This window comes from Dryobates pubescens, chromosome 21, assembly GCF_014839835.1.
Source record: "Dryobates pubescens isolate bDryPub1 chromosome 21, bDryPub1.pri, whole genome shotgun sequence".
Lineage (NCBI taxonomy): Eukaryota > Metazoa > Chordata > Aves > Piciformes > Picidae > Dryobates > Dryobates pubescens.
The window spans coordinates 10,411,301-10,423,461 of record NC_071632.1 but is presented as its reverse complement, the minus strand read 5'-3'; the positions used below and the strand labels follow the sequence as shown (position 1 = coordinate 10,423,461).

Here is a 12,161-nt window from a genome sequence, read left to right as displayed (position 1 = left end):
GTACCGGGGGAGTCAGGATGAGGGGGGGGGGCTCGGGGGGCAGCGGGGGGGGCTCTGCCAGGTCCAGCCTGCGGGCCTTCGCCCACAGCTCCTCGCTGCATGGCATCAGCCACGTCTTTGCCTACGGGGCTGCGTCGCTGCGGCGGGGGCTCTGGGGGGGCTTTTTCCTGGGCTCGCTGGGGCTGCTGCTGCTGGTCTGCGCCGAGCGTGTCGCCTACTTTCTCACCTACCCCCACGTCACCAAGCTGGACGAGGTGGCAGCTGCCAACTTGACCTTCCCTGCCATCACCATCTGCAACCTGAACGAGTTCCGCTTCTCCAAGATCACCCGCAATGACCTGTACCACGTCGGGGAGCTGCTGGCGCTGCTCGACCACCGCTTCGAGATCAGCCGCCCGCAGCTGGCGGAGCCTCACGTCCTGGCAGCGCTGCGGGACAAGGCCAACTTCAGGAACTTCAAGGCCAAGCCCTTCAGCATGGCTGAGTTCTACAACCGCACGGGCCACGACCTGGCCGAGATGCTGCTCCAGTGCTCCTTCCGCGGTGCCGGCTGCACCGCGCACAACTTCACCGTGGTGAGTGCCCGTGCCGCGGGGATGCCACCCAACGCGGGGATAACAGGCCCCAGGAGCATGAATGGGCACAAGTGGCCTGGCACCAGGGATCTGCCAGGGAATGGGGTGACCGAGCCCCCCCAGGAATCATGAATGGACAGGGATGTCCTGCCACCAGTATGCTGGGACTGTGGAGCACCCATGGGTGAGCCCCTTCTCCCATCCTACCCCTGCATCCCACCACTCACAGCACACCACAGCTACCAGCCTGGGGTGGCCCTAGCCTGCACCACAAGGGTGCCAGGCATCTGGGAACAGTGCCCAGGCTGAAGCTGTGCTGTGCTCTGCCTGCTCAGGCACAGGATGCTGGTGGCTGTAGGATGCTCATTGGTACAGCCCATAGTGCTGCTCCTCCTGCAGCAGCCCCAGATGCCACCCGGGCACCAGCAGCAGCCAGCGCTTCCCCTGGGCTGTGTTTGTACACAGGCTCCCACACCTGCAGCTCCCCCATGCAGCCAGCTCCAGCATGGGCACAAGGTTCCCTGTGCCAGAGCTGTACCCCCACAGCTCATCGGCACCTGGCCTCAGTGCTACTCCCAGCCACCCTTGGGGCTGCGCCCACTTTGCTCGTGACCCAGGGAATTGCTGGTGCCCACATGCTCCCACCACATCTGCCATGGCCCAGCAGTGTGCTGATGGGGCTATGTGGGACTGAGCCTATCCAGGCTGCTGGCATGGATAGGAAGGGCAGGGGCAATGGTATGCGCAGGGACAGTGGCAGGGGCAGGGTAAGGAGTAGGACGTAAGCAGGGGTGGTGACAATGGTGGCATGGGCAGGATAGGCAGGGGACAAGAAGGGATGGTGGCAGGGGTAGGATGGGCACATCCCTCCCGCTGTGGCAGCAGGGAGCTGTGTGCTGTGGGAGCTGAGCAGCCTATGTCCACCACATGTGATTCTGCTCAGTGCCCTTCTCTGCCACCACTGGCTTGGGCATGATATTAGCACAGCTGAGGACCTTCAGTGTGTGGCATGAATGTTCCTGGGGAGCTCAGAGGGAAATTGTCCCCTTGGCAGTTCCCTGGCCCCTGTGTCCCTTGCCGGAGCAGATGCTGGAGCCCCTGCAGCAGATCCTGGTGGCACTTCCTGTGGGCAAGGGCTGTGATGTGTGGCTGTAGGGCTGAGAGTCCCCAGGACAGGATCCTGGGACTGTGGCTGAGCCACCATGACCTCAGAGGCTGGTGCCTGCTCTGGTGGTCCCCATCTCCCTTCCCACTCCAAGGGTCTTGAGGGCACAGTCTGAGCTTCTCCCACTGCCCTCCATGCCCTCAGGTGCCACTGGGAGTGTCAGGATGTGCCCACATGTGCCACAGAACTGTGTGCCCATGAGCAGCCCCTCTGCTGCCTCATCTCTTGTGGGCAGCGAGAAAGTTCCACCACAGCCCTAGTACTGGCAGCCTGGCACCAGCTGCACCCACCGCGGCTTCACCAGCTAAAAATACCCAGCTAATGCCAGGGCTTAGCTGCAGGTCACCATCCTCTGCCCATGGCCTGGGCACTGGGCTGGCAGTTGCTGGTGCCAGGGCAGGCTCTGTGGCTTCCATCCTCCACCTGGGCTGGGGATCTCTCCCGCCCTGTCCCCAAGGTCCTTTAGGTCCCCATGGCAAATGGATGAAGCAAGTGAGACCCATGTGGGCTGGGGCTGTGCCCTCCCAGTTGCCACTCCTGGGGCTGGCATGGGTGAAGCAATGTGGGGGTACAGGGATGGGAGCTAGTGGGGAAGAGGAGGGTCCTGGGTGTGGGGATAGGGGGTCAGCAGGGAGCAGGGATAGCAGGTCCCCAGGGTACAGGGTTGGGGGGGTCCTGACTCCGTGTGACCCTGAGTGTGAAGCCTCAAGAGTGCTGGCAGCACAGGGGCCGTGTCCCCTTCCCTGTGCCCATCCCAGTCGTCCCCCCAGTCCCGGGCCCCAGCACATCCCAATGCCGGGCAGCCGTTGCCATGGCAGCCGCCCCCCCTTCCTCCTTGGGCAGCACGTTGCCATGGTGATGGGTCCCCTCTTTGGGAGCAGCCGTTGCCATGGCAGCACCCCCCACCCCCACCCCGCAGTGGGGCAGGACGGGAGTGGGACACATCCCGTAACCAGGGGAGGGGTTTACCCCACAGGGCAGCTATGGTCCCCCTGAGACACCCCCCCGTGTCATGGGACATTGACAGGACTGGGGGGAGCCATGGTCTTGTTCTGTGGGGCTCTGGGGCCACTTGGGTCCCTGGCGGTAGGTGCTGGTCCCAGGGGACTCTGGGGACATCGGGGTCCCTGGATGTTGGTGCTGGGCCCCGGGGGCTTCCAGCTTCTGGTGGCCTCTGCCAGAGTGGCTAAGCCAAACCCCGATGCTCGTCACCATCCTGGCTGGTGCCCTCCCTGTGTCCCCGCGTCTCCCCGCAGCCTGCGGAAACCCAATCCCCCTGCAGAGCCGCTGCAGAGCCGGGCACCCCAGCCGCGGGATGCTGCGGGGCTGCCACTCTGAGTGCCACCGTCACCACGGCTAGGGCTGGCTCTGCCCCGGGCAGTAATCCTACCGGACTCCCCGCCCTATCTGAGCAGGCTTTGGGGCCTTGGGGAGGCACAGGTTGGGGGATGGCGACGACTTGGCGGGGGGGGTGGGGTGGGGAAGGAGGTGTGGCTGTGGGGTTGTGCAGGCTGTGGGGCAGTGATGGGGTCGGCATACCATGCTCCTTAAACTGGGATCCTGCCTTGGGGGGCACTGGAATCCTGCACTATTTCCTACGGAGCACAGAGATCCTGTGCTAGGGGCACTGGGATCCTGCACTGGGGGCACTGGGGAGATGAGAATCCGACCAATCCCTGCAGATCTTCACCTGCATAGGGAAATGCTGGGATCTTGTACTGGGAGCACTGGGGTCCTGCCCTGGAATTCCTTACCGGGAGGACTGGGATCCCATACTGGGAGCACTGGGAGGGGCTGATGGCGCTGTGCCCACAGATCTTCACCCGCCTGGGCAAGTGCTACACGTTCAACGGCGGGGGCCCGGGCCGGGAGGTGCTGACCACGCTGCGGGGTGGCGCGGGCAATGGGCTGGAGCTGATGCTGAACGTGCAGCAGGAGGAGTACCTGCCCGTCTGGGGGGACACGGGTGAGGACCCCCGCCCCAACCGGTCCCACTCTATCCCACCCGGTCTTGCCTGTCCCCACCCTGATGCCCCCTCCCCGCAGATGAGACCTCGTTCGAGGCGGGGGTGAAGGTGCAGATCCACAGCCAGGACGAGCCCCCCTTCATTGACCAGCTCGGCTTTGGCGTCGCCCCCGGCTTCCAGACCTTTGTCTCCTGCCAGCAGCAGCGGGTATCCAGCCATGCCAGGGGGCACGGCCACCCCCACGTGCAAAGCCCCGCGGAGCTGTGCCACATGGCAGGAAGCACACTGCAGGTGCAGCAGCTCTGTCACCCTGAAAGAGTGTGGGGCAGCCCCATGCCAAGATATCTTGGTTCCACCATAGGCATCAGCTCCCAGCAGTGCCGCCCCAGTGTGCCGAGCTGTGCCGTCCTGTGCCGCACAGACAGTACCATACCGCTTCCAGCCACTGTAACAGCTCTGCTGTGGGGCAGCCCTATGCCAGGATGTCTTGGTCCTGCTGTGGGCGCCGTCTCCTGGCAGTGCCCTGAAGCTCCTGCTGAACAGCCCGCAGCAGGGGTGGCTGCGCCCCCACAGCCAGACACCTAAAATTAGGTGCCTGGAGTGGGTGTCTCCATGTGTGCTGGCACTGGTAGCGTGGGTGGCACAGAGCACGGCGGCAGCAGGAGCATGGCACTCAGTGCCCTGCTGAACTCCCTCACCAAGCACACTTGCACCAGCCGTCATACAGCCTGGCACAGCCCCACCAGCCACCTCAGAAGTGCGTGCCAACCCTCTGGCACATCTGGCTTTGGGTGCTGCCATGTGCTAGCCCTCACCCATCCCCTTCCTGCCTGCTGCTATGCCAGGTGCTGGTGACACCATCCCTGGTGAGGAGGGGCTGGACTGGCAGTGTGGTCTCCAGTGTGCCACGATCCTCCGGGACTGGGTGTTCCAGGGACAGGGTGCATTGGTGTGCTGGGCCGCAGGTTGCACGGTGGGCACAATGGGCACACGGGCAGAGGGCACTTTCCTTAGCCACGGGGGTCAGCTGGTGTACCTGCCCCCACCATGGGGGGACTGCAAGGCCACCCCCATCGAGTCTGACTTCTTCAGCGCCTACAGCCTGACTGCCTGCCGCCTGGACTGCGAGACACGCTACCTGCAGGAGAACTGCAACTGCCGCATGGTCCACATGCCAGGTGAGCCTGGCACGGGCACAGGGGCTGACGCCCACAGTGCTGGGGGCACGGTGAGGCCCCTGTGACCCTGCCACTGCCATCACAGGCAACGCCAATGTCTGCACCCCGGAGCAGTACAAGGAGTGCGCAGACCCCGCACTGGGTATGTACAGCTGGCACTGTGCCCATCATGGAGCTTGCCAAAGGGTTCTTGCCATCCCTGGATACCCCTGGACTTGCCCCCAGGAGTCTTGGATGCCCTGATGTGGCACCAATGTCCTCACTGGGGAGGTGGTCACTGCTGTCCCTGTCTGCCAAGACCCCAGACATGAAGGTCTGGGCTCCCCACCATGTGTCTGTCACTGGCAAGGCTCATGGCACACTTGTGTCATGCTATTGGCAACTGCCACCATGTGCAATTGGCAGGGCTCATGGCACTCTTGTTCCATGCCACCAGCACCTGGGCTCTGTGCCGAGGCCTTGGCTCCATCCTGGGAGCCCTGCATCAGACACGGGCAGGGGTCCTGGCCACGATGACCGCCGGGTCCCAGTGGTCCTGTCCACAGCGTCCCAGGTCCTGGTCATGGTGTCCTAGTGGTCCTGGCCATGGTGTTCTGGTTGTCTCAGACATGGTGTCCCAGCGGTCCCAGCTGTGGTGTCCCAGGAGTCCTGGCCACAGTGTCCCAGGTCCTGGCCACAGGGTGCCGGTGTGCCCAGTGCCACCCCCGTGCCCACAGACTTCCTGGTGCAGAAGGACAGCGAGTACTGTGCGTGCCGCACACCCTGCGCCATGGTGCGCTACGGCAAGGAGCTCTCCATGGTGAAGATCCCCAGCAAGGCCTCCGCCAGGTACCTGGCCAAGAAGTTCAACAAGACCGAGCAGTACATCGCGTGAGTGCCAACGCCAGTGCCAATGCCCATTCCCACCTCCTGGCAAAGCCACACTGCTTCTCCTGGCATGGCATGGTGTGACAGCGCTGTGGCCCACAGCCACAAAACATCCCCCAGCATACAGGAGCTGGCACGGCATGGCACCAGCATACATGAACTGGCATGGCACAGTGTGGTGTGATGTGGCACGGCACATCCACATGGCATCTCTCAGCATACACAAACGGGCACGGCGTGGCATGGGCACAGCCTCCCATGTACAAATCTGCACCAGGACAGGGTAAACCATGTGGTGTGGCACAGCACAGCATGGAATGGCATGGCACAGGATGGCATGGCAAAGCATGGCACAGCACAGCATGGGATAGCATAGCACATGTCAGAGCAGCACAGGATGGCAAGGCACAGCATTGTAGGGCATAGCACCTCCTTGTGCTGCCCAGGACAGACCCCTCCACCCTATTCCCCTGCCAATGGCACAGCCTGGCACTGACCCACCCATCTGGATGGAGGTGCCATCTGACACGGTCCCTGTGCCCCTGCTTGCCTGTGCCCACAGGGAGAACGTGCTGGTCCTGGACATATTCTTCGAGGCACTCAACTATGAGATGATTGAGCAGAAGAAGGCCTATGAGGTGGCAGGGCTGCTGGGTGAGGGGCCTGGGGGTGTCCTGGGGGGTCCTTGAAGGGTCTTAGGGGCACAGCCCTGCCGTGACACCGCCCTCCTGCCCAGGTGACATCGGGGGGCAAATGGGGCTCTTCATCGGTGCCAGCCTGCTCACCATCTTGGAGATCTTTGACTACCTGTACGAGGTGAGGCCCCCTGAACGCCCCCACCCCCCGTGCTGCCCCACTGCCGGCGGGGTGCCAGGCGGGGTGGTCTCTGAGCCGACAGCGCCCCGTGTGCCCTCCCCAGGTGTTCCGGGACAAGCTCCTCAGCTTCTACAGGGAGAGGAAGAGGAACGACGGCAGCGCCCTGGTAACCACCCCAGACCCCCTTAACCCCAGACCCCCTCCCCTGGCGCAGCCGGCGCGGGGGGGGGCCCGCACCTCATTCCACCCCCATCTGCTGCCGCCGGTACCGGCTCATCCCCGTTGCTCGCCGCCACGCCAGGAGCATCCCGCGGGCACCCCCCCGGGCACCCCCCCAGGCACCCCGCCGGGGCCGCTCCCGCCGGGGCCCAGGTAGAGACCCCGGGGTGGGGCCAGCACCCCCAGATCCCAACCCCAGAGTGGCACAGGGAGCCGGGAAAGGGGCGGGAGGGAGGTTGTACTACGCCCCCGACGGGCAAGGAAAAGGCGCCCCCCACCCATTCCCCAAGGGCAGGAAACACCCCCTCTCCATTCCAGGCTTTTGTCAGCATCATCCCCCCCACCGCCAGCTCCGCTCCCATCCTCATGCATCGCTCCCCCTGCACCCCTACCCCAGGGTCCCCTCGGCCCCACATCCCTTCACTTACACCCCCCGGCCTGGCCTGGTTGGGGAATACCCCAACCTCCCCCCACACCAGGGACGGTGTGAGGTGGGGGAGACCCCGGAGCTGGGAGGGCTGCTAGGGGACTGGAGGGGAGAAAGGGGGAATCGGAGGATGATGATGGGGAGGGAGGGTGAGGGTCAGGGGATGATAAAGGGGGTCAGGGGATGATAAAGGGGGTCAGGGGACGATGCCGGGGTGGTCAGGAGATGATGGGGGGATCGGAAGGCTCCTGGGGCAGCCCGAGGGGCACAGCAAGGTGGGCATGGGGCGGACCCCCCCCAGCACGGCCAGGCGCAGCGGGCTGCAAGCCGGCCGAGGCAGGGGGAGCTCCGGTGCCCCGCCCCCGACGCCGCATGTCCCCGCAGAGCCCCCTGTCCCCCCTGCGCTGCCCGGACGGTCTCGGCCTCCCCCCGAACCTGCTACCTCGTCACCCGCCTCTAGGCACCTCCTGCTGAGGGGCCCGCGACCCCCGGCCGGGCCGGGAAGGGGCACTGGGGTGTGGGAGAGGCGCTGGTGCAGCCCCCACCCCCGCTCTGCCCTGGGGCACCCAAACTGCGGCTGTGGGGCTGGCACCGAGCCCCGAAGTGCCCCGGTCTCCCTCCCGCCAAGCAAATGCTCTGCTCTGGGGGAACCCCCGGAGGCGTGGCGGGGGGTGGGGCGCTGGGGGTGGCAGGACCCCCCCCCCGGCTCTGTTCCGTGTCCCTGCATGTGCTGCTTGTGCCCAAGACACCCCCAAGCTGCGCTCTGTGTGTGTCTGTGTCCCCCCCAGCCCCCTTCCCCATTAAAAGTCTGCCCCGGGCCGCGGGCTCCTGTGCTGCTGGGGGCGTCCTGGGATTCCCCAGGAAGGAGGAGGTCGGCGCTGCGGGGTGGGAAGCGCTTTATGGAGGTAACAAACAGGGACTCACGTACAGCAGTGGTACAAAAGGGGGTGCCCCCTCCCCAGGGAGCTGGCACCCAGGACCCCCCCGTGGAAGGGAAAGGGCCAGGGGGAAGTGGGGAGAGGGAAGGGGTCCCACTGAAGGAGGAGTCTCATCCACCCCATGTCTGGTCCCAGAGGATCCTGCCCCTCCACCAGCACTGTGGCCCCAGGCTGAGGGCTCAGGGGGCTCCTGGCACTGCCCCCAGCAGCCCCATAGGTCTGAGGGAGTCAAATGGGGTCACACCAGCACCCCGTAGCCAGGGTGGCAATGGGTTAAAAACCTAATAAATAGGGGGGTAGGGGCTGGCTGCAGATTTGGGATGCTGGCACCTCACCTACCCCCAGGCCCCATGCTGCCATGACAGGGCTGTGTCCCCCCATGCTGCCAGGAGTGTGCCAGGAGCTGCCCTGGGGGGTGCCCAGTGCTGGGGGGTGCTATGGCGGGCAGAAGTCCGTGAAGTAGGGGTGCTGCAGGGCCTCCTCTGCAGAGATCCGCTGCACCGGGTTGCACTTCAGCAGGTTCTGGGGGAGCAGGGGAAGCTGGGAGTGACACACAGCCCCCAGCCACCCCACACCCCCCAGAAAGGGCTCCCAGGGCAGGGGCGGCACTCACCTGCAGCAGGTCCCGGCCGGTGGCGTTCAGCTTGGGCACCACGTTGACCAGGGACGTGGTGGCTGGGTACATGGGGTAGGGCTGGGGACAGAGGGGTCAGCCCTGGCCACCACACCCCCAAACCCACCCCAGACAGTCTCAAACCTATCTTGGACCTGCCCAGCTTGCCCCCCACCTCACCTTGTAGTCCGGCAGCTTGGCCATGGCTGGCCACTGTTCCTCCGTGGGGGTTCCCAGCAGCGTAGGGACAGCAGTGGTCAAGGGCCACCACTGCAGCTAGCACCCAGCCACCCACTGCCACCCCCATGACACCCACCAGCAGTGCAGGGCAGCCCCCCCAGATCCAGCACCCAAAGGATATCGGAAGATCCTCTTGAGCTGGTCATCCACATCGTTTCCCGGGAACAGCGGCCGGCCCGCGTTGGCCAGCTCTGGGGGGCACAGCAGGTGGGACAGAGGCCATGGGGCCGTGGTGCCCACAGTCCCTCCTGTGCCCACAGCCCCCCCAGGCACTGCAGGATCCCCCAATCCCAGCATAGTGAGGTTGAAAGAGATGGTTGGAGATCACCCAGTCCAAGCCCCCTGCTCCATCAGGGGCACCCACAGCAGCTTGCCCAGGATCACTATGGCCAGGGGGGGTTGGAATTTCTCCAGAGGAGACTCCACAGCCTCTCTGGGCAGCCTGCTCCAGGGCTCCAGCACCCTCACACCAAACAAGTTTCTCCTCATCTTCAGATGGAACCTCCTGCATTCCACTTTGTGCCCCTTGTCCTGTCCCAGGGCACCACTGACAAGAGTCTGGCCCCAGCCTCTTGGCCCCCACCCTTTATCTCTTGCTGAGCATTGATCAGATCCCCTCTCAGGCTGCTCTTCTCCAGGCTCAGCAGCCCCAGGGCTTTCAGCTCTTCCTCCTCACAGAGATGCTCCAGGCCCCTCAGCAGCTTCCCAGCCTCCCCTGGACTCTCTCCAGTAGTTCCCTGTCTCTCTTGAACTGGGGAGCCCAGAACTGGATCCAGGATTTCAGATGTGGCCTCACTAGGGCAGAACAGATGGGGAGGAGAACTTCCCTTGACCTGCTGGCCACATTCTTCTTCGTGCACTCCAGGAGACCATTGGCCTTCATGGCCATGAGGGCACACTGCTGGCTCATGGGCAACTTGTTGTCCACCAGCATTCCCAGGTCCTTCTCCATGGAGCTGCTTCCCAGCAGGTCACCCCCTCAAACTGTACTAGTGCAAGAGGTTCTTCCTCCCAGGGGCAGGACCCTACACTTGCCCTGGTTGAACTTCATGAGTTTCCTCTCCTCCAACTCTCCAGCCTGGCCAGGTCTCTGAGGTAAGGGTGTAAGTGAGGGAAGAGTCCAGGTCCCTCCAAATGGCAGCACAACCTTCTGCTGTGACAGCCACTGCCCCCAGTTTGGATCACGAGGGTCCACTCTGTCCCTTCATCCAGGTCATTGGCGAAGATGTTGAAGAAAACTGAACCCAGTCCTGACCCCTGGGGAGCACCACGAGCTCCAGGCCTCCAACCAGACCCAGCAGCCCTGACCACAAGCCTCTGAGCTCTATCCTTCACCCAGCTCTCTCCATCCCACACCTCCCATGCTTTCCTACCTGCGAAGATGCACCCAGCTGACCACATGTCGATGGAGGTGGAGTAGAGCTTGGCACCAAAGAGCACGTCTGGGGGCCGGTACCACAGTGTCACCACCTGTGAAGGGTGCCAGAAGGGACCCACTCAGATGATGGGGGCCATGCCGGGCAGAGGCCCCAGGTGGCAGAGGCCCTGGTCAGGAGTCAGGGCAGCTGCCCCTGCTCACCTCAGCCGAGTAGCAGCGCACAGGGATGCCGAAGGCGCGGGCGAGGCCAAAGTCGGCCAGCTTGAGCTCCCCGTTCTGCAGGGAAAGTGGCAGCATCACTGGCACAGCACAGGGCACGTGGCAGGGGGCACAGCAGTGGACACCGTGTCCTGCTGCCCAGCCTACACCACGGGGCTATCAGCCACCACCCCTCGGGCCCATTGACCAGGAAGGTGACAGGGAGACTGAGCCACAGCTGGGGATAGTCGTGACCCAGTCCCCACCTGTGACCCTTCTGCTACCTCACTCCTGGTGTGACCCCCTCCATGGCTCTTCGCATTGTCACTCATTCACTGGTGTCACCTACTCCATGTCCCCCACCTCGTGTCACCCCAATCATGATGTCACCCCTTCCATATCCCCTAATCCCATCATCCAGTCCCAGACGTGACCTGTTGCCCAGTGCCACCCCTGCAGTGTGCCCTCCCACGGTGCCCGTGCCTCACCCGGTTGATGAGCAGGTTCTGGGGCTTGAGGTCGCGGTGCAGGACGTTGCGGCTGTGGCAGAAGGCCAGGCCCTTCAGCAGCTGGTACATGAAGGACTGTGGGGGGAGCGGGCACAGGCGGCACCATCAGCCCCCCGGTGCCACGGGGTACCTCCACAGTTGGGACAGGGCAGGCACCATGGACCCCGGAGCTGCTGCAGCCCCCAAAACGCACCTTGACAATCTCGGGGTCCAGGTCCCCGTTGCAGCTGTCAAAGTACTTCTTCAGGTCCTGGGGGGGAGGAGCCGGGCCGGGTCAGGGAGCGGCAGCGATGAATACGGCCCCGGTGCTGCCCCGGTGCTGGCACTGCCCCAGGGCTAGCACTCACCTGGTCGCAGAACTCGAAAACCAGCGTCAGCTTCTTGTCGCTGTGCAGGACGTCGTGGAGCCTGCGAAGAGAAGGGGCATCCTGAAGAGGCGGTCCCCGAAGAGGCGGACGGGGCTCCCTGCGGTACCGGGGACACCCCGGGGAGGGAGCAGCCTGGAGCAGCCCCCCGCCAGCCTTGCCTGACGATGTTCTTGTGTTTCAGCTCCTTCAGAAGGCAGATCTCCCGCAGCGCAGAGCTGGGCACGCCCTGCAAGAGACGGGCACGCTCGGGGGCACCGGCACCGGCACCGGCACCGGCACTGGCCCCCAACCCCGAACCCAGCCCGGTCCCGGCCCCGCCTCCCCTCACCTCATCATCATCGTCCAGCCGCACCCGCTTCAGTGCCACGATCTCGTGCGTCTCCCGGTTCTTGGCCTTGAACACGGTCCCGTAGGTGCCTGCGGGCAGCCGGGTCACCGCCGCACCGTGCACCGGCACCGCCCCCGCCCTCGGTGCCCCCCGCCCGGTCCCGGCCTGGCCCGGCCTCCCCCGCACCTTCCCCGATCTTCTCCAGCTTCTCGTATTTCTGCATCGCGCCGCGGTCCGCTCCGGCCCCAGCCCCGGTACCGGCCCCGGCCCCGCCGCCGCCGCCACACTTCCCGGCAGACCCCGCGCAGCGCGGCCCCGCCCCGCCACACCTCCCAGAGGGCCCCACGAAGCGCGGCCCCGCCCCTCTGCCACGCC

At 64.8% G+C, this 12,161-nt stretch overlaps 2 protein-coding genes across 3 annotated transcripts; one reads left to right on the top strand and one right to left on the bottom strand.

Moving 5' to 3' along the window:
• The first annotated feature begins 17 nt into the window (after positions 1-17).
• On the top strand, positions 18-8,026 carry ASIC3 (acid sensing ion channel subunit 3). 2 transcript variants are annotated; one of them, XM_054171364.1, is made up of 11 exons: positions 18-575; positions 3,556-3,706; positions 3,787-3,914; positions 4,735-4,885; positions 4,971-5,027; positions 5,602-5,755; positions 6,315-6,406; positions 6,489-6,568; positions 6,672-6,734; positions 6,870-6,940; positions 7,599-8,026. In XM_054171364.1, exons 1-11 carry the CDS (start codon positions 18-20, stop codon positions 7,672-7,674), a joined length of 1,581 nt encoding a protein of 526 aa, XP_054027339.1. In that variant the 3' UTR covers positions 7,675-8,026. The 2 variants fall into 2 exon arrangements, with proteins under 2 accessions (XP_054027339.1, XP_054027340.1); XM_054171365.1 differs by lacking the exon at positions 6,870-6,940.
• Positions 8,027-8,100: 74 nt separating this feature from the next.
• Positions 8,101-12,101, bottom strand: CDK5 (cyclin dependent kinase 5). The gene is made up of 12 exons (XM_054171179.1): positions 11,973-12,101; positions 11,787-11,875; positions 11,617-11,684; positions 11,438-11,498; positions 11,284-11,340; positions 11,070-11,165; positions 10,585-10,659; positions 10,379-10,475; positions 9,127-9,196; positions 8,946-9,006; positions 8,766-8,846; positions 8,101-8,674 (listed from the first exon to the last, which is right to left on the bottom strand). Exons 1-12 carry the CDS (start codon positions 12,007-12,009, stop codon positions 8,588-8,590), a joined length of 879 nt encoding a protein of 292 aa, XP_054027154.1. The 5' UTR covers positions 12,010-12,101; the 3' UTR covers positions 8,101-8,587.
• Between the last annotated feature and the right edge of the window lie 60 nt (positions 12,102-12,161).